Source organism: Dama dama, chromosome 11, assembly GCF_033118175.1.
Source record: "Dama dama isolate Ldn47 chromosome 11, ASM3311817v1, whole genome shotgun sequence".
In the NCBI taxonomy this organism is placed as follows: domain Eukaryota; kingdom Metazoa; phylum Chordata; class Mammalia; order Artiodactyla; family Cervidae; genus Dama; species Dama dama.
Window position 1 is genome coordinate 12568640 of NC_083691.1, and position 21836 is coordinate 12590475.

The following is a 21836-nucleotide window of genomic DNA, read 5'->3' on the forward strand; positions in this document are numbered from 1 at the left end:
CTCATATATGGGGTTTAATCATTCCCTTTTTAGGGAGTGCATTGCTACATATTTTAGAGAGTATCTGCTTAGTGGGCCCCTTTGGCCAGATTGGGCATTATTAGATAGCAGAGACTCTATTAATTTATCTTTATATTCTCAAAGCTTGGTATAGTGACAGGTACAAAGTGTTATCTACAATATATGTTTAATGAAATGAACTTAACAAATGCCAAAAATAAAAACCAAAGTATTATTTTATCTAATCTGGATAGTCTATAAATTTTGGTTTTTGTGACAGTTAAGCAAATCTGAATGATTTATTTTAGCTTTGTTAACTACTTAAAACAAAAACAAATACCATCATTTCCTATGATTGTGAATGTCATTAAGGTTTTACATTTACTGTAAGAATACTGGGCAGGACCAAATACTAATAGCATGTTACAAAGGTCCATACAGTCAAAGCTATTTTTTCCAGTAGTCATGTACAGTTGTGAGAGTTGGACCATAAAGAAGGTAGAGCACTGAAGAATTGATACTTTCAAACTAAGGTGCTGGAGAAGATTCTTGAGAGTGCCTCGGACAGCAAGGACATCAAACCAGTCAATCCTAAAGGAAATCAACCCTGAATATTCATTGGAAGGACTGATGCTGAAGCTCCAATACTTTGGCCACCTGTTGTGAAGAGCTGACTCAATGGAAAAGACCTTGATGCTGGGAAAGACTGAGGGCAAGAGGAGAAGGGGACAACAGAGTATGAGATGGCTGGATGGCATCTGACTCAATGGACATGAGGTTTGAGCAAAATCTGGGAGACAGTGAAGGACAGGGAAGCCTGGCATGCTGCAGTCGATGGGACTGCAAAGAGTTGGACACGACTTAGCGACTGAATAACAAGAACAAAACACAATTATCTGAAGTCCAAAAAACACTTCTAACTTAATTTAGCCCAAATATAAAAATAAGAAAGCAAAGCAGATATGCATAGATAACTAAAGGTCATGTTTTGGTTTGTGTTCATCTCCATGTAATCTTTAAGTAGAGCAGGGGAGAGTTGTTTAAAACATTCCTGAATCGAGAGTAAAAAAACATTTAAGCATCAAGTAGCCAAACACAGACAGATGTTTGCAAGGACAGAGACTGCTCAGTGAGTGATTTATTTATAATTCTACTTATATAGTACAGGAAAAAACTGGAATAAGAGTTGGCTTGTGGTACAACTCCAGGGGGCACCATTCACATCACAGTCTATGTGAACAGCATCAGCCTGGGAGTGCACAGGATATAGCCTATGTAGTTACACTCAGTAGTCCTACTTGGGCTCCACAGAAAGACGAATCTGAGTTGGGGACATGCCTCTGGTACTAACTCTGGTGGCTATGGGCAAATTAACCCCTGGGAGCCACCACTGTCCCATCTCTAAAATGAGAATGTTAATACCTATCTCACAAGACTGCTGTGGTTCAATGATATGATCTCTGGACACTCATTATATACATTAGAACCACTGAATCATGTGATTTTTATAGGGAATGTCTCATTTCTCACATCATGGTACCCGCCAACTAGTAAGCATCCAATAAGTATCTCCCTACCCAACTTTAGCTATTTTTAAATAAACTCTGGTCCACCTACTGGAGGTGAGATTAAAAAAAAAAAAAAAAAAAAGGCAAATAATAACTTTAATAATTCTTCCACTTTTCTTGGTCTGAAGAAAAGAAAGAACACACCTACTATTTATGTGCAAAAGAAGCATTAATGGAATAACATCTGTCATTTCTAAATAATATCAAATAAAGGTAGTAACTTAAGTGGCAGAATTGGCTATATGTGTATTTCCTTGAGAGCAAAACTGCATTAGGGAACCTAAGAACAAAATGTTCCAAAGGCAATATCCAGAGTCCTTTCCTGGTCTTAAATTTTCTACTTCTAACTTTATAGTTCCTGTTTCCCTTCACTGCAACAATATCAACCAGGCTCTACTTGCTTTGCCAGTTATACAAAGCTACTTCAGGCAGTGTGAGATGCTTTTCCAGTGGACAATTTATGTCTTCAATAAAGCATGCTTAGGAAATGAAAGTGTGCTGCTAAAATCCACAGAAAATCAGAAATTAAAAATAAATGCACGAAGATCTACAGTCCCCACTACTTGTGTCATACTGCAGTGAAAAATACAAATGAAAATGGTTCAAACTAAGTAATTTTGCTCAGCTTCAGGGTAACAGCTGAGCCATTTCAAAACAAGTATATAAATCTCAGGCTTATCAGAAAGCAAGGCACAAAAGAAGCAGAAGTTCAGTTTGGATACTGAAAAGTATAGTAACTCATCTCAAATCCGCTCATGATACATCCTTTCTGTGATCCTGGATAAATCACTAAATCACTTTGTGCTTCACTTATAAACTGTAGCTGTTTTGATTATCCATGTCTTTATTTTACTATATAAAGGAAGGACCAGAAAAACAAACTAATATTATCATTAGGAATTACTGACATTAAATTTAAAAGGGAAGGGAAAGAAAACCTTGTGCATTCATCTTTTTTTAAAGAAGGACCCCAAATACTTAGTTTGTGCTAAATAACAGGATTATGGCTAGGCTAGGCTTTACTTTTCTTATTGTATGAATTTTCTACATCAAACATACATTGTTTCTATAACTAGAGAAAAAAGTGACCAAAAGGCTACTTGCATTTGCATCTAGGGAGAAAAAGAAAAGCATGCACATTCAATTCTACTGCATGCAATGGCCCTAACTCCAAACTCTTCAAGCTTCTTGATCTTTCCACATGCCACAGACTCTCTTCTTTGAGAAATTGTTAAACACTCTTTAAGGCTCTGCTGAATTGTTAACTATTCTATGAAAAACTTTTTTTTCTTCTTCAGGCAACAATTATGTTCTAATATAACTCTGCTTACGTCTATATTCTAGCACTTGATGAATTCTGTCATGGTGACATATTTATTACTTCAGTGTCTATCCAACTACCACTCTGATCCCCTTAATTAAACTGTGTGTTCATGGTTCAGTAACTTTGCTTGAAAAAAAGATCAGCATTTTAGAGGACATGATCGACTGACTCACTCTAAAACAATTTCAGAAACTGAGTCAGAAGATTAATTCAGGCAATACTAAGAAAGCAGTGACTTCTGTATCTGCTACCTACTTTAATAAAGTTTGGCAACTCCTTCCAATCAAAATGTCAGCTGGATTTTTCAAGAAGAAAACTCTATGAACATTAAAAAGCTTAAAAAACTATCTAACTGAACTTTCTGCCTCTAAAGCACTAGCTCATCAATGGACCCTCAACCAACATTTAAAGAGTGTCTTTGGCTAAGAGCTAAAGGGTGCAGGATTCCTACACGAGACGAGGTAGAGAAATGCAACATATTCTGAATTTATGGAAAATTCTCAGATTTTGATGTGAGCTGTCAGAAAATTTCATAAAGAAAAATAAATGTGTTTTATGGCTACACCATCACATACAGCTTTCCTTTAAAGGACTAACTCTCTCAAAGAAGTCTTCCCTTACTCCTTCCCCAAGCCAGGATACCTTTCTGCCTGCTTTGTTCTATAGCATTCTTCTGTTAACCTCTACCATGGTACTGACCTAATTAAACTGATGTTGAAAATTAGATACAGCTACAAAATCTCTACACCTCCTTCATCAAAAAATATAGTCTAGTTCTCTAAACCCATGAAATCTGGGCTAGCCTTGTGACTTGCTTTTCTACACAAAAGAATGCGGTAGAGGTGACATCATGTAACTTACAAGCCTCAGATTTAAAAGAGGCCTTACAGCTTTCACATCTGCCCTAAGATGACTACTGGGCTGGGAAACAGCCTAAGTTGAAAACCACATAGAAAGAGAGACCCAGTCAAGCCCAGAGCCCAGCCAACACACCAGCTGAATGAAGTTGCATTAATCCAAATGTGCTGTGTTGTGCTTAGTCGCTCAGTCATGTCCAACTCTTTGTGACCCCACAGACTGTAACACACCAGACTCTTTTGTCCACGGGCTTCTCCAGGCAAGAATACTGGAGTGCGTTGCCATTCCCTCCTCCAGGGGATCTTCCCAACCCAGGGATCAAACCAAGGTCTCCCACACTGCAGGCGGGTTCTTTACGGTCTGGGCCATCAGGGAAGCCAAATAAGGCCAGCAAAATACCCAGTCAATCCACAAAATCATAATAATAAATTGTTTTTCAAGCTACTGAATTTTGAGTTGTTACAGAAACTAGTAGAAATGATCACAACATTTTTAACCACTGTCACTGACCCTAAGCTGTAAGCATCTTGAGGACATGAACTAGGTCCTATTCATCTTCTCATTCAGCTTTTTAAGAACTGCTCTTTGGCTGTAACGTTCTGCAGTTTTACTGTCATCAGTTCAGTTCAGTTGCTCAGTCATGTCCGACTCTTTGCAACCCCATGGACTGCAGCACGCCAGGCCTCCCTGTCCATCACCAACTCCCAGAGTTTACCCAAATTCATGCCCATTGAGTCGGTGATGCCATCCAACCATCTCATCCTCTGTCGTCCCCTTCTCCTCCTGCCCTCAATCTTTCCCAGCATCAGGGTCTTTTCAAATGAGTCAGCTCTTTGCATCAGGTGGCCAAACACTGTCATACTGGTTGGGATTCATTATGATTTTCTAAGCTGAGAGTTTATATATCATCACTTTTGGAAAACATTCCACTGTTAGGTTAATTTCCTTTCCCTCATTCTATTTTTGGTCACACTGCACAGTGTGCAGGATCTCAGTTTCCTGACCAGGAAAAGAACCTGTGACCCCTGCAATGGAAGGGCAGTCCTAACCACTGGACCACCAGGGAATTCCCTCTCCCTCATTCTATTCTTAAGGAACACTTAGGTACTTGGTCCTTCATCTCCCAGTCTCCATATTTCTTAATTGCTTTTTCTTATTTTGCCATCTTTCAATGCTATTTTCTGTAATTTTCTCAGAATTTTGGGGGTAACGTACCTGTTGTACCTTTAATTTCACTGAGTCTAATTTTCATTTGTAGAAGTTCTATTTTTAGTTTGCTTGGAATATTAAAATCTTTTGTAATTTTGTCCTTTTCTAATGTTTCCAAAATTTTCTTTAAATGTTTAGTCATTTTAATCACGCCCATCTTAAAGTTACAGCTAATAATTCAAACGCCAGTTTTGGTTTGCTGACTCTTGCTTGTGATGAATTGTCCTTTGTAAATTCTGAATTGTGCACTATTCTTCATCAGAGTTACCCATGGGAATACTATGCAGCCTGGGTGGCAAGCAAGTCCCTCCACAGTTTTACAACTGATCCTGTCAGGTGCCCAAAAGGAATTCTTAACCCAGGAACGTGAAGGTAGTGTAAATTCAAGCCCCAAATATACATGAAGGCAAGCCTATGGGTACACATTCTCAACAAGACTTGCCTTCAAATCAGTATTGAATTTAAGACATAGACGCTTCTGTGTCTTTTCTTCTTCTCTGTGTTATTTTCTTCCTGTGACTGTAAGCAGTTAATTATATTTCAAGTAATATCCTTTTTAGGATATATCTCCTGAGGGTGCTTTATAAAGGAAATCTCAGTTCCAAAACCCATCTCTGTAAAATCCAAGGCTTTCATGTATTTTGGAGTTCCTTTATTAGCTATACATTGTCAGACCTTCCTGGTGGACTGACCCTTATAAGATTATAAAGCGTTCATTTCATCTCTAGTAACACTGTTTTAGTCTATATTGCCTAACATCACTGTAATCATTTTCTTTGATTGCTGTTAACATTAACTTTTCCCATCTATTTAAATCTATCTATATCTTTGAATCTTGTTGTTCTGGGTTCGCGTTTATACAACCTTTCTGTGTTTCCTGTCCAAGGCGAAACACCCCAAGACACATAGTAATCAAATTAACAAAGATCAAACACAAAGAACAAATATTAAGAGCAGCAAGGGAGAAACAACAAATAACACACAAAGGGATTCCCATAAGGATAACAGCTGATCTAGCAATATGTCTTTGAATCTAAGATGGGTCTCCTAGATGTTTTAGCCAATGCTGAAAATTTCTACTTTTTGATCATATTGCTAATCCATTCACATTTAATGTTATTACTGATATAACTAATAATAGTTCAATTTAGGTGTGCTGCTTTACTTTTTATTTGTCTGTCTCATGTATTTTTCATTCCTTTATTCTTTTACTGCTTTATCTAGAAAATAACTTCCTAATGTAGCACTGAGACTCCTTTAACATTATATATATATATATATGCATATGTATGTGTAAACACATATACATACACACACGCACACACACCACTCTAGTGGTGCACCTTTGGATTCTTACTCTTCTTCCCCATCTCACTGTCCCTCCCCCAGGCAATCACTGTCCCTCTTTTTATGACTGAAGATTAGCTTTGCATTTTTAGAAATTATGTATAAATGAAATATATAGTACATGCTTTTATTTATGGAGAAGAGGATGTCTGTAATCTCTGACCAAAATCTCCTTTTCTTCTATCACCAATGCCCACCTCTGGGCAAAACCATTTTACTCAGTTGCTATAGTCTGGCTTTTTTAGATTCCACATATAAATCATGGAATGTGGAACATGTTGTGTTTCCATATTTGTTTCTTTCATGCTGTTTCCTGATTTCCCTTTTATTTTTTGAGTGGTTGCATTTATTTTTTGACCAACCACTGGTTGGTTAGAAGCATGTTGTTTAATTTCTACATATTTGTAGATTTTCATGTTTTCCCCCTTTTGTTGATTTTTAATTTTATACCACTGTAGTCAGAAAAGATAACTGGTATGATTTCAGTCTGGTTAAACTTGCTAAGATTTGTTTTGTGACCTAACATATACTTGTTTTGAAATGGTGCTTTTCTTTCCATTTGCATGGAATAACTTTTCATCTTTTTACATGATACACGGATAAGTCCATGTGTGTCCTTAAAGCTGAAATGAGTCTCTTTAAGGCAGCATATAGTGTAGCCTTTTTCTTGTCTTTAATACATTCTGATATTGTCACTTGATCAGAGAATTTAATTCATTTGCATTTAAAACAATTACTGATAGATAAGAACTTACGAATATTATGTTATTGTTTTCTAGCTGTTTACAGGTCCCTTATTCCTTTCTTCTTCTCATTATCTTCCCTTGTGAATTGATAATTTTCTATAGTGGTATACTTTCTAGAGCGGTATCCCTTCTTTTAATCTTTTGTATGTTTATTGTGGGTTATTAATTTGTAATTACTATGAGATTTACGTGTAACATTTTACAGGATATAACATTACAGTTTACATTGGTAACAACCTAAGTTCAATCCCATACAAAGCTCTACCTTTTACTTCCTCAAAATTTTGTTTTTGATGGCACAATTTATATTTCTATATTATGCATTCATTATAGCTATAGCTATTTTTAATACCTTTGTCCTTTAACTTTTAATCTAGATTTACTTAATCAACACACATTACAGTATTAGACTATACTGATTTTGACCATACACTTACCTTTTCCAATGTATTTTATATTTTCATATTACTAACTAGTGTCCTTTCAATTCAGACTGAAGAACTCCTTTCAGCACTTTATTAAGGTCTAATGACCAACTCCCTCCATTACAAGTATCTCCCACCTTTCAAAACTTTGAATTATGCCACTTAGCTTTCTTAGAAGGCCTACATTCAGTTCAGTTCAGTTCAGTCACTCAGTCATGTCCGACTCTTTGTGACCCCATGAATCGTAGCACGCCAGGCCTCCCTGTCCATCACAAACCCCCGGAGGTTACTCAAACTCATGTCCATCGAGTCAGTGATGCCATCCAGCCATCTCATCCTCTGTCGTCCCCTTCTCCTCCTGCCCCCAATCCCTCCCAGCATTAGGGTCTTTCCCAATGAGTCAACTCTTCACATGAGGTGGCCAAAGTATTGGAGTTTCAGCTTCAGCATCAGTCCTTCCAGTGAACACCCAGGACTCATCTCCTTTAGGATGGACTGGTTGGATCTCCTTGCAGTCCAAGGGACTCTCAAGAGTCTTCTCCAACACCTCAAAAGCATCAATTTTTCCGCACTCAGCTTTCTTCACAGTCCAACTCTCACATCCATACATGACCATTGGAAAAACCACAGCCTTAACTAGATGGACTTTTGTTGGCAAAGTAATATCTCTGCTTTTTAATATGCTATCTAGGTTGGTTATAACTTTCCTTCCAAGGAGTAAGTGTCTTTTAATTTCATGGCTGCAACCACCATTTGCAGTGATTTTGGAGCCCAGAAAAATAAAGTCTGACACTGCTTCCACTGTTTCCCCATCTATTTCCCATGAAGTGATGGGACCAGATGCCATGATCTTAGTTTTCTGAATGTTGGGCTTTAAGTCAACTTTTTCACTCTCCTCCTTCACTTTCATCAAGAGGCTTTTTAGTTCCTCTTCACTTTCCGCCTACATTAGTACCTGTTTTCTGCTAACTGAAAGAAATCTTAAAAGATGACTTTTGCTTTTATGAAAAAAGGGTGGGTGGGTAGGTGGGGAAAAAAAGAAAAAAGCAACTACTGTACTAGTGTAGACCCTTTATGCAAGAAAAGTGGTAAAACACAAACTTTTAGAAAGCAGGGGATACTCTACTATATGCCATTTCAGCTTACAAAGTTTCAGAGGAACATTCTACTTTCAGATAGAGGGGGAAACCTGTCATCCTCCTCTTTTTTTTTTTTGGCCATGACATGTGCCTTACATGATCTAAGTTCCCCAACTAGGGATTGAATCTGCACCCTGAGCAGTGAAAGCATGAAATCCTAATCACTGGAGCACTAGGGAATTACCTTTCCTTCATTTCTGAAGGACAGTTTTGTCAACTAAAGTATTCTTGATTGGCAGCTTCTTCCCTTGAGTATATCATCCCATTTTCTTCTAGCTTGCAGGGTTTCTGCTGATAAATATGCTAGAAAGCTTTATTGGTGGTGGTGGTGGTAGGCTGTTTCCTTTGTAATACGAGAAGCTTTTTTTCTTCTAGTTGCTTTAAACTTTTTAAAAAAAATATTTATTTGGTTACACGGGGTCTTAGTTGTGGCATGCAGGATCTTTAGTTGCAGCATGTGAGGTCTAGTTCCCTGACCAGGAATGGAATCCAGGCTCCCTGCATTGGGAGAGCGGCATCTTAACTGCTGGATCACCAAGGACGTCCCTGTCTTTAATTTTAAAGCCTTATTGTAATGTATCTTGGAGAGGCACTTGGGGTTGATATCTGGGGGAAGCCTATAAAATTCATGAATTCAGATATCCAAACCTCTCCCCCAATTTTGGAAGTTTTCAATCATTATGTCTCTAAAGAAACTTCCTGCACATTTCTCCCTTTCTTGTCCTTCTGGGACTCCAGTAATGCATAAGTTGATTATTTTAGTGATAATGTGACACTTCACACAGGTTTTCTTCACTCGTTTTCATTTCCCCTGTTTTCAGACTAGAGAGTTTCAAGCAATGTGTCTTGTACTACACAGTATCTTCTGTGTGATCCGTCTGTTGATGCTTTCTCCTATATTTGTTTTCCCTAAGACGATGAATGCTCCAGTGTATAGGTTCTTCCAATCTTGCATAATCTGGTTGACTTTTGGCATGTGCTCACTAGCTATTTGCAAAGACTCACACTTACCATTCTTGCCTTCAGGGCTGCTCAGGGAGGCAGTCATAGGGTAAGGACATGTTTGAGTGAGGTGTGTGGAGTTTAGCGGTGCCCATGAGCCAGCTGGAGAACTGGTATAGGAGTCGATCCCGGTGGCTCATGGGTGGGTTTCCTGATGGAGTCCCCAAAGCAGTTAGTAGCATCCACGCCCCTTTGATATGTTCCCTTTCCTACCTTGGCTGCTGTTCTTCCAGTATAGCTGTCGACTCCCAGGTTGTATAGTTATGGCTGAGTATTTTGGATGATGTGAGAAAGAAATGGGCCTTTTCGGTGCGTCCCACAAAGCCAGGGAAGTCAGGTGCTCAATCACACACTCTTGCTTTCCCCCATGGAAGAAATCACAAGCTGACCATCGGCTGGCACTAAGCTGTGCCACCCAAGAGGGGCTGAAGTAACACACATAAAATCAAACTGTTCATCGTCTTCAGTGGGTTCAATCTTGGATGCTTCTGCCTCAACAATGTGTGGGAACTTTTCTGTTGGATTCTTGAACGTCCATGAAGGCACTCGCATCTGTTAGTGTCTACACTGGTGTTCTTTGAGGGCAAGATGGTAGAAATTCTTGTACTGCATTTTGATAACATTTCTCTCCATTAGGTGTTCCTTTTGCCAGTTTAAATTTATTGTTGGGCTTCTCAAGTGACGTCTTCATTTCACTTATTGTGTTCTTCCATTTCAGAATTTCCATTTGGTTCTTTTCAATTTGTAATTTATTATCTTCATGATATTTTCTATTTGATTTGCCATTGCCATCATACTTTATTTCTTTAAGCATGACTTCTTTAGGATGTTCACTGAACATTCTAATAATGGCTACTTGCAGAGTTTGCATATTAGATCCAACATGTCACTCTGTCTTTTAAAAATGATGTACGGGTAATATTTTCTTGTTTCTTTGCATGTCTCACAATTCTGTGTTGGAAACTAGATTATTTTAGAAAATATGTTGTTTCAGTTCTTGGTACTGGTCTCCATGCTCTGGGACTTGTTATTTTTTTTATGCTTGCTTATTTAGTGACTGGCTGACTTATTTTAGTACATTTTATTTCCCTAATTCCCACAGTGTTAAACCTTTGATGCTGCTCCTCTGGGGTGATTTCCCTCATTCATCCTGGGGTAGCAGCTCTGGTAAGATGCTCTGTCTCTATGACCACAAGTAGACGTTCAGTTCAGTTCAGTCGTTCAGTCCTGTCCGACTCTTTGCGACCTCATGAATCGCAGCACGCCAGGCCTCCCTGTCCATCACAAACCCCCGGAGTCTACTCAAACTCATGCCCATTGAGTCGGTGATGCCATCCAGCCATCTCATCCTCTGTCGTCCCCTTCTCCTCCTGCCCCCAATCCCTCCCAGCATCAGGGTCTTTTCCAATGTATCAACTCTTCGCATGAAGTATTAGAGTTTCAGCTTTAGCATCAGTCCTTCCAATGAACACACAGGACTGATCTCCTTCAGGATGGACTGGTTGGATCTCCTTGCAGTCCAAGGGACTCTCAAGAGTCTTCTCCAACACCACAGTTCAAAAGCATCAATTTTTTGGCGCTCAGCTTTCTTCACAGTCCAACTATCACATCCATACATGACCACTGGAAAAACCATAGCCTTGACTAGGCAGACCTTTGTTGGCAAAGTAATGCCTCTGCTTTTTAATATGCTATCTAGGTTGGTTATAACTTTCCTTCCAAGGAGTAAGTGTCTTTTAATTTCATGGCTGCAGTCACCATCTGCAGTGATTTTGGAGCCCAGAAAAATAAAGTCTGACACTGTTTCCACTGTCTCCCCATCTATTTCCCATGAGGTGATGGGACCAGATGCCATGATCTTAGTTTTCTGAATATTGAGCTTTAAGCCAACTTTTTCACTCTCCTCTTTCACTTTCATCAAGAGGCTCTTTAGTTCCCCTTCACTTTCTGCCATAAGGGTGGTGTCATCTGCACATCTGAGGTTGTTGATATTTCTCCCAGCAATTTTGATTCCAGCTTGTGCTTCTTCCAGACCAGCGTTTCTCATGATGTACTCTGCATGTAAGTTAAATAAGCAGGGCGATAATATACAGCCTTGACGTACTCCTTTTCCTATTTGGAACCAGTCTGTTGTCCCATGTCCAGTTCTAACTGTTGCTTCCTGACCTGCATAGAGGTTTCTCAAGAGGCAGGTCAGGTGGTCTGGTATTCCCATCTCCTTCAGAATTTTCCACAGTTTATTGTGATCCACACAGTCGAAGGCTTTGGCGTAGTCAATAAAGCAGAAATAGATGTTTTTCTGGAACTCTCTTGCTTTTTCGATGATCCAGCGGATATTGGCAATTTGATCTCTGGTTCCTCTAGGCCTTTTCTAAAATCAGCTTGAACATCTGGAAGTTCTCGGTTCACATATTGCTGAAGCCTGGCTTGGAGAATTTTGAGCATTACTTTACTAGCATGTGAGATGAGTGCAATTGTGCGGTAGTTTAAGCATTCTTTGGGATTGCCTTTCTTAGGGATTGGAATGAAAATAGACCTTTTCCAGTCCTGTGGCCACTGCTGAGTTTTCCAAATTTGCTGTCATATTGAGTGCAGCACTTTCACAGCATCATCTTTTAGCATTTGAAATAGCTCAACTGGAATTCCATCACATCCACTAGCTTTGTTCGTAGTGATGCTTTCGAAGGCCCACTTGACTTCACATTCCAGGATGTCTGGCTCTAGGTGAGTGATCACACCATTAGCTCCACTAACTGTGGCTGACTTGCTCTATAAATCTCAACAATCCTCTCAGGCAATAAACTGCTCCAGAGAACAAACCAATCAAATCAGGTTACTTTGATGGGAGAGCTCTAGAGGTCAGTGTTTGAGATCTGGCCCTCCCTATCATAGGTGGTCTCCTCCCAGCAAGCCTGAAGTTAAACTTGCATGTCCAATTAATCTAACAATCTCTTCCCAATTGGGGGCAGGTGGAGGAGGGGACGACAGAGGATGAGATGGCTGGATGGCATCACCAACTCGATGGACATGGGTTTGAGTAAACTCCAGGAGTTGGTGATGGACAGGGAGGCCTGGCGTGCTGCAATTCATGGGGTCGCAAAGAGTTGGACATGACTGAGCGACTGAACTGAACTAACTGACCACCTCCACTGTTTTTGAGAGTACCCTTAGGCTTGAACTTCTACACTATGTTGTAAACACAGTCAGCTCCTTTGGGAAGAGATTATGAGCTGTGTTGTGGCCCATTCCTCATTGCAGGCAAAATCTCTGAGCTATAGCTATGAATTTGGGAGTGTAGACAATGGCATACTTCTGAGCAACACTCCATTTCCAAAGGATGAGTATTCGGTAGGTGTGGGAGTTAGTGCAGTAGCCTCTGGTGTTCTTAACTTGCCACTATTAGTATGGAACCACCACCTTACACGCTAGAGCCAGGTTAAGGGCAACTGGGCTCTCAGTGTTCTCAGCAGCACTGTGCCCTAAGTAGAGTGTTCATCCCAGAAGTAAGGTGTGGGCAAAAGAAGGCAGCCATCACCACTCAGTCACACTTGACCAGCAAAAGGCAGACAGAGGCAGGATGAGGAATGCGCTCATACTGCTCTTCCCTGGAAGATAGCCCTCCTCCTTGGAGTAGGAGCCTTCCTACTCCAAGGGAACTGTGGGGAAAGGAAACCCTATTTTCTTGATAGTACCAATCTATAATAGAGTTACCATATTGCTCAGTTGGGAGAAGTGTTAGTCGCTCAGTCGTGTCTGACTCTTTGCAACCCCATGGACTATAGCCAACCAGGCTTCTCTGTCTGTGGAATTATCCAGGCAAGAATACTGGAGTGGGTAGCCTATCCCTTCTCCAGAGGATCTTCCAGAACCAGGAATCGAATTCAGGTCTCCTGCACTGAGGGCAGATTCTTTACCATCTGAGCCACCAGGGTAGCGTTCAGTTGGGAGAGGAGGCGGAAAAACAAGTCTTCTTTCCCAAAATTTAGTAAAAATGCTTTGAATAAACGTTTCTTCAATTGCTGCATGGCCTTTAGAACATTTCCAGACGTTAATTAAAAAAAAAAAAGTGTTACCAATTTCGCTGCGGAGTGGGTCCAGAGCTCACGCCATCCATGCTGTCTCTCTCAGTCCAAATTCCTGAGCTTACAAAGTTCTACACAATCCAGTTCCTACACATCATTGTATCTCATACTTTAGCACTTTTTATTTACTTTACTCACTCTGCTCTAATCTCTGTCCTAAAAAGGGTGGTCTTCCTTAGGATCTTTTTTATTTTCTGTCCCCTGTGCTAAACTCTTTCTTCACATTTCTCCATGAACAAGTTTTTTCTCATTTCATTCAGATCTCAGCTCAAATGTCATTCCAAGACATTCTCTAAAACAGTATACCTGCCATTCACTCTTTACCAATGTATTCTGCTTTGATTTTCTTCAAACCACCTAAATTTACTTAACATTCACTTTCCTATTTGCTTAGGGTCTATTTCCCACACTTGATTAAGAGCTCTAGGAGAGCAGGGGACCTTGCCTGTCTTATTTGCTACTGTATGTCTAGTATTTAGAACAGTACTTGGCACAAAGTCAATACTCAATAAATACTTGTCGTATAAAAAACAAATGAAAATCAAAGTATTTTTAAAGCAACTTACATTTTAAATGACATTAACAGGTAATCTGTTTTTATTTATATCCAAAAAGAGCAGAGACAGTAACAGAGTATGGAAGAAGATGTAACAGTGATCTATTTTGCTGAGAAAACAAACAGAAATGGCCAAAAGCCAGGAATTTTAAGTCCTGTTTTAGTAATTCTAAAACTTATTTTCATAAATAGCAGTGCTGACCTGCCACTGCCTTTACACTACATATAAAAGGCCCACAAGAATTACCTCTAACTCAATGGTAACACGAAAACAAAACTAAAATCACAAATATTTATACTATAATCACTAATTTTTACAGAGCCAGAGATAACAGATTTAGAAGCTAATCAAATTGAATATCCCTAATCAGATATATTTGTAAAGAAAACTCTTCACCATTAAAAAATGATATTATTTCCATGTTCTATCATTCCAGATACCTTCCTATTAAGGCCAAGTTTTGCAATGACTTAGCAAGGCTAAGCAAAAGAACTTAGGTTATGGAGTTTTACCTTGAGTCCTGTTTTCTCGTCATCACTTCCATTATTTGTAGATGGTGTCTCATCTCCTTGCCTGGAAACCAAGACAAAATCTTCACTATTAAGAGTAGACACAGAGTCTGAGGAGACACTGATTTTTCCAACAGAAGCCTTGTCATCCATGACTCAAGAATGAAGCTCAACTCATGAATGATTAAATATTTTAAAAATGCCTGAAAAACAAAAAACCATAAAGATACTCATATAGAATGTCTGCCAGATATTCAATTATGTTCTAAGTTTTACAAATTACATATGGAAAAACTTAAATAAAAAAAACTTTCAAAATATTTTCCAAAGATTTTTGCTACTTACAGGTTAGGCTTTTTATTCCATATATAAGGGAATTCGATGAAATTCAGGGCCAAGGTAGTTCAGATTTCAAAAAACTAAACAAAAACATTCCCTTGAGAATAACTCTGTCTACCTACACTGATTTCTTCAGCATTCTGTTAACTCTATTCTTTTCAGAGAACATAAAAAAGTACTGAACTTACTGTCTATCCTTTTCTTTGTAAAGCTGCACAAACAATGAAATTGAAAGCACTTAAGACAATAAACATGCATGCAGGACAGTAAGGTTTCCCTAACATTGCTGATACTTATATTAAACATGTTTTAAGAAACGAAATTTCAAAAAAAAAAAAAAGAAACGAAATTTCATATTAACCCCAGAGAAAACTAAATTCAGGGCAAGCATAAATTTTAGAGCAGGGAAATACTGTATATTGCAAGAAATCAGAGGTCTATTAAAAACTCGATAATCCCATCCCACAGTTTCTTAGAACTCAACTCAAAATGAACATTATCAATAAAGAAGTTTCAGGCCAAAAATTTCCAGCAAGAAGCAGAAAAAAATGTGTCAGTTATGAAAATCCATTCAATTATTTATTGACTCATGGAATAAAACTCAAACTCATCTATCATTTAAAAATCTGGTTCTGCATATTTTGTGGCAATGTTCCCATTTGGTTGCCAAAACAACCACAGAACAAACAATACAACACTATACTCAGCTTTAACCAAGAAACAAAACTTGCTCTTTAAAAAAGTTGCTCTCGCAGTATGCTCATCTTATATACCTCAAAGAGGTAAAAATTCTGAGAATTTGTTTATTAAAGAAGAGCTCTGGATCTATGTTTTGGATTTTTAATTGAACATATATTTATTGAGCAATACACCATATGCCAAGCACTATTTCTCCCACAAAAAGCTAACATCTGGCTAAGCACCTGGCAGCAAAAACTACACAATCCCTGAATACTATAGTTAGAAGAAAACTTACCAGTTATCAGTATTGTTAAACAGATAAGGAAATGGCAACCCGAAGAGTTGTAGGGTCATTTAATCAGGTATAACTAAAGCTCAAACCCTGGACTCCTTGCTGCTTTCTATTTAAGCTGATTTCCTTGTTTAAAGGCTCAATATCTTATAGGACTATATTTAAATGCATAGTGTAGCTTAGAGATGCTTCAAATGTACTTCTGAAAACTTAAAAAAAAAAAAGCTCTCCTGCTTCATTCATGCAATGAATATTTCCCAAGTTTCTAGTTTATAAAGAACAAAATATGCTAAACAAGAAAAATTAGATTCTTACCCAAAATTTATAATTTGGTAGAGAACAAAGGGATATTGAACAAGTTAATAAGTATTGATTTAGGGTAAAGAAAACCATGGAAACATGCTTAAGAGTTAAGACATACAGTAGAGGAGGAAACGTCTTTGCTGAGGATATATATTTTAATCCCTTGAGGTGTCTGCCCTCATAGGATCTTCGTCCTCAAGTGCTTCCCTTGCTTCAGTACTCAGTCAACTCCAAATAATCATTCGTGACCTAATAAGCCTCCTTTTCCAAGAAGCCTGCCGTCTCCTCAGTCAAAAGCACTGCCCTCCTCATTTCTGTTCCCATAGCAGTTTTACATCTTAACAGTACCTATTATATTGTGTTAAAATCTGATGTTGAGTTCCCTCAACATCAAACTTAATACTCACATATCTGTTTCACAGATTAGCAAACTGAGGCTTAGAGAGATGGTATAATTTGTTCAAGGTAATGGTTGTAATTTAACTGGTTAGAAGCAAAGCCAAAAACTTTCATTTAGATGGCAATGCTTTTCCCATGTGACACATCTGGGCTTTGTTCCACAACAGTCAGTATCAGATAAAGAAGTCTCTATCTTTTTTAGAACTTGTCCTTTAGGAAAGGTTTTCATGCTTAATTAGTCTTTTTTCCATGTTTTTAAAAATGTTACTAATAGTAAGATAGCAGAGGGCCTGGGAAAGTTCTCTAAAGCAATGATCTCAGAGACACTGACAACTTTCTACAATATTCTAGACTCAAAAATAATATACTTTGGTATTTACACTACGGAACTGAGAAGATTTGGCAGGCTCCAAGTTCAACCTATTTTCTTTGAGGAGGTGACAGGAAAGTACACTTTATAAGATACTTTACTGTTTGTTTTGGCACCTGAAAGTAACTGAATCACTCAGTAGGAATGAGACTTATCAAAACACTAAGCAGTACAGGAGGGGTTATGTAATAAGGCTCCCCTTTTCCAGCCTCCATGGGCAGAAGTGAAGAGTCAGTCCACAAGCTCTAAGGATTCTAGATAAGACCACCCCACCCTCCCCTGGTCTCCACAACAAAGAGGTACCCCAGAACTTCATATACTCCTGCAAAAATTCTAGAGTATTCACAATCTCTGTCTTGAGACCATAAGAACTAATTTTGTTGTTTTTCATCTCTACTTATACCAGCTACCACAAGAAGCTCCCTACTCTAATTCCCATGGACACTAAAGTACAAACTTACTCCCCCCAAACACCCTCCGCTACCATCCCTCTTCCTATTTTTCTCCATACCACCTATCACTGTTTGACACATCTACCCTGTAATCATAATTTGTTTTTAAATATCATGTAAGCATAAGGGCAGGGATTTCTGCCTGTTTCATTAGCTGCTGTAGCCCTAACAAGTGAAAGAATAACTGGCCACAGTAGATGCTCAAATGTGTACTAAAGAAGTAGGATAAATGGCAAATAAAAGACATAAGATAGAACCACCCAATGAGCAAGAGCAAGGCAAGAGCAACTTTTACAGACTGACAGTAAGAACAGAAGTCATTCTTTATGATGGTAAAGCAAACAGTTTAGAGTTAGAAAAAAATCCAAGTTAGTATGCTGGTTCTACCACTGAATAATGGTGTAAGCTTGGTCATACCAAGCCTCAGTTTCCGTAAATGAAAATGGCGTACTACCTACCTCATAGAGTCATTATAAAAATTACTCTCTGTAGCACTAACATATATACCCTACCATGTGTAAAATAGCTAGTGGGAAACTGCTGGTATAACAAGGGAGCTCAATTCAGTGCTTTGTGACAACCAAGAAGGGCAGGGATGGGGGATGGGAGAGAGGCTGAAGAGGGAGGGGATACGTGCACACTTCTAGCTGATTCATGTTGCACAGGAGAAACCCAGACAACACTGTAAAGCAATTATCCTCCAATTAAGAAAACTAAGGAACAGACATGAGGGATATAAGCATATCTAAGAGCCAACTGCTATTGAAGGATGGTCAAGAGCCTTGATCATGGCCAGTTCTTTTCCATTTCACTCTTTCCTCAACTGAAGAGTGAAACCAACTCCCAATTTTAAAAGAACTAACAAATATCAACCGATTTTGGGAATTTAGAAAACAATATTAGCACAAAATATATGTAACACTTCTAGTTCCAGTCTAATTTGAAAGTGAGTGTTAGACGCTCAGTCGTGTCCGACTCTTTGCAGCTCCACAGACTGTAGCCCACCAGGCAAGAATACTGGAGTCGGTTGCCATTCCCTACTCCAAGGGATCTTCCCAACCCAGAAAGCGAACCAGCTCTCCTGCACTGCAGGCATATTCTTTACTGTCTGAGCCACCAGGTCAGGATCTAATTTTTTTATACTTAAGTAAACATAAAAGAATACTTTGTATCTCTGTGTTACACTTTACAGATTACTAAAATGTACACCTTCATCTCATTTTATCATCCTAACAACTCTATCTGGGAGGCACTCAGTTTGTCTCCCTTTATATAAGTGATGAGCCTAGACCCTTACGACACGTCCAGTTACCAACAGGGCCAGGTTGGTGAGTACTAGTGCAGGGATGTTTCATTCTATCTCCTTTAATAAGTCAAGTAACTTAAAATGAGAAGTAATTTTACTTAATTATGCAACCTCACGCATCAAAACCAAAGGTTCAGTTATGCTATAGTTCCTTCAGTGACAACTCTACGCTCAACCATGCACCTTTGCAAAGACTGTGGTATAAAATGTACTTCAATCTTGTTGAATGAACAAAGATTCATTTTCATTCTCAATCTCCTCTTAAAACTGTAAACCTGCTAAAGAAGAGTGAAAAGGTAAAGAACTCGCCACGATAAGAGCTCTTTTGATAGTTCTTCAAAAGCGGTCAGCTCTTGGATAACCAGTGCTCACTTTTTAAAAACTTGAACTTTCGGACAGAATATCATCAGATATTTGTATTTTTCTAACATTATTCAGAGCAGTAACATAAACAGTGAACTTGCAGTGGTATGAATTTGCTAATATGCAATTAGTAGAGCAAAAATCACCTCCCAACAAGTGACCTACCAAACCTGATAAAAGAGATGTGAGTGATATTTGTAATTGAACTTGACATGCTTGAGACAATCAGAATGCTTGTTTCTGGCCACTAGTCCAAGCACACCAGTTCATCTTTATTACCTTGATTTTCCTAACATTCTTCCTGAAGGAGTATTAACTCCTCCTCCACTTCAATAGGACTCCCCACTCTCACCAAGCAGTGCCTCTCAAAATCTGGCTACTGTAACTCTCACCAACCCTTACTAAACCTCATCTTTTAAAAACTGAATTCAAACCTTGTCTATGTGACATTGGGTATTTTAACACTCTGAGCATTCATTCAGAAAGGAAAAAATACACATATGTGTGTGTGTATAAATATATGTATGTATAGACACACATACATATTTATACATAAAAATCAACAATACAAAATTTAAAAACCTGAACAGTTCTTTTCGGTTCTCATCTTATTTTCACCGGCTGAAATAAATGAAAATGCTTATCATTTCCTTATTGTGAAACTCTTTTTGCTTCATTTTCCACCTCTAGTACCTTTTATCATTTGTCTTTCAAGTTCCTTTTTCTCTGCCCATTCTTTACTTTTTTAAATAAAAATTTGGCTGTACAGATATAGTTCCCTGACGAGGAACCAAACCCAATACCCCTGCACTGACTGGGGGTGTGGAGTCTTCACCACTGGACCACCAGGAAAATCCCTGTTCACTCTTAAAATTCATCCTCTCCTCCTCCTCCTTTCATACTTGCCCCCAGCTATCTCAGTACCTCATGTAACTTTTTTTGTATGCTGATGACACTGTAGCCCTGTTTTTCTCCCTAATTTCATGTGGGCATTTGTGTTTTGTTCTGTGTTTTTTTGTTTTTTTCCTATTCAGTATTGAGTATCTGTTATGTGCCAGGCACTAGGTAGAGTGTCATGGTGAGGAAAGGTACTCTTTACCCTTGACAGGCTTATAGCAGAGAATATGGACAAGTAAACAAGTAAATAATTACAATACAGTGCTTGGTGTAGTAAGAGGTATGCATACAGTGTTATGAGAATACATAGGTGGGATCTGCTACACATATCCCAAGCCCATCTCAAAATTGACTCCATATATCCAAAGCAGAGCCCATCTTCACACAAGCATATTCTTCCTCACAGCTTCCTTATCAGTGGTTAATAACCACTGATCCAAGATGGAAATGTCCCCCCACCCCCACACCAATCACTGACTCCTTTTCTCATTCTCCCTTGGAATTCTAATAAGATTTTAGTTCCAAAACGTATCCAGAATCTGTTCTTTCTTTGCCACCTCTCATGTCACTCTTTTGTATTTTATTCTCTTTCAACTTTGCTACAACGTTAAGTCTCCCTATCTAGACTCTCTCTAGTCATTATCAAGGCCTCATAGCTAATCTCTAAAATTCAGATTTGATCACATATCCGACCCCTTCTTTTGACTGCTCCTGACTGAAAACAGAAAAATCCAAATTGTTTATATCATTAGGTCTTAAAAATCTGGAGCCAATCTATCATTCTAGTTTTATCTCCCTCTATCAAACCATACCAGGCAACTACAATTATGCCATGCATTTTTATGCTTTCAAACCTTTGCTCAAGCCATTTCTTAAGCTAGGAATGTTGTCTTCATTTCTCCAATTAGTCCTACTCCCCCACCAGCAATGCAGTGATACAATCAAATATTTAACCTCCTTTTCCGTTCTGAAATAATCCTTATTTCCCTCTAGGGCTCCTAAGGCTTCTTGTTGGCTTGCTTTTTAATTCTATCACAGAATTACATTTATCACACAATAAAATGTTATACCTCTTTTCTCCTACACTATATTGATCATTCATTTCGGAAACAATTACTTAGTGTAAAACACCACAGTAAACACTGGGAATACAATGAACACGCAATGAGCCCCCCTGAATTAACTACTTTCAGACAGGGATCTTTTAGGGTTTACTTATATTATCTTCATATGCTTGCTTATGGCAGTGTTCAATAAATGTCACTGGATAGCTAATACTTGTTCAGTGTTTAAGTGACACAATTTATGGATTGTGAGATGGACAAATATGCTACACTACAAGCATGTCTAGCAGTGCAGATATAAATGACTGCGATAGAGACTAAGAAAAAAAACCCACAACTACCTTGACTGTGCCTGACTAACTCTTCTTCAGGTTTCCAACTGTGAAAAGCAACTAAACACCATTGAGCCAAATCTTGGATTCCCTCTGAACCTAAACATTCTCTCATCACTTCCCTCCCAATTCCCATCATTTCCACTGCTCCACCAATGAAAAGAATGAGTACAGCTTTAGGGAATCTTAAAGACAATACTTGGGCTCCCCCAGTGGCTCAGTGTTAAAAGAATCAGCCTGCAATGCAGAAGCCACAGGTTCGATCCCTGGAT

At 38.7% G+C, this 21836-nt stretch overlaps 1 protein-coding gene across 8 annotated transcripts in view; it reads right to left on the minus strand.

The window, feature by feature from the left end:
* RABGAP1 (RAB GTPase activating protein 1) overlaps nt 1-21836 on the minus strand; it is a 160561-nt gene that overhangs the window by 120637 nt on the left and 18088 nt on the right. For 6 of the 8 annotated variants that reach the window (XR_009694646.1, XM_061154702.1, XM_061154704.1 and 3 more), the window contains exon 2: nt 14770-14969. Coding sequence is in view for 5 of the 8 variants with exons in the window: in XM_061154702.1 (XP_061010685.1) it covers nt 14770-14919 (150 nt within the window). In the remaining 3 variants the exon portion in view is untranslated. Of the gene's footprint in view, nt 1-14769; nt 14970-21836 lie in introns of those variants that run through there. The other 2 variants (XM_061154707.1, XM_061154708.1) reach the window with 2 other exon arrangements.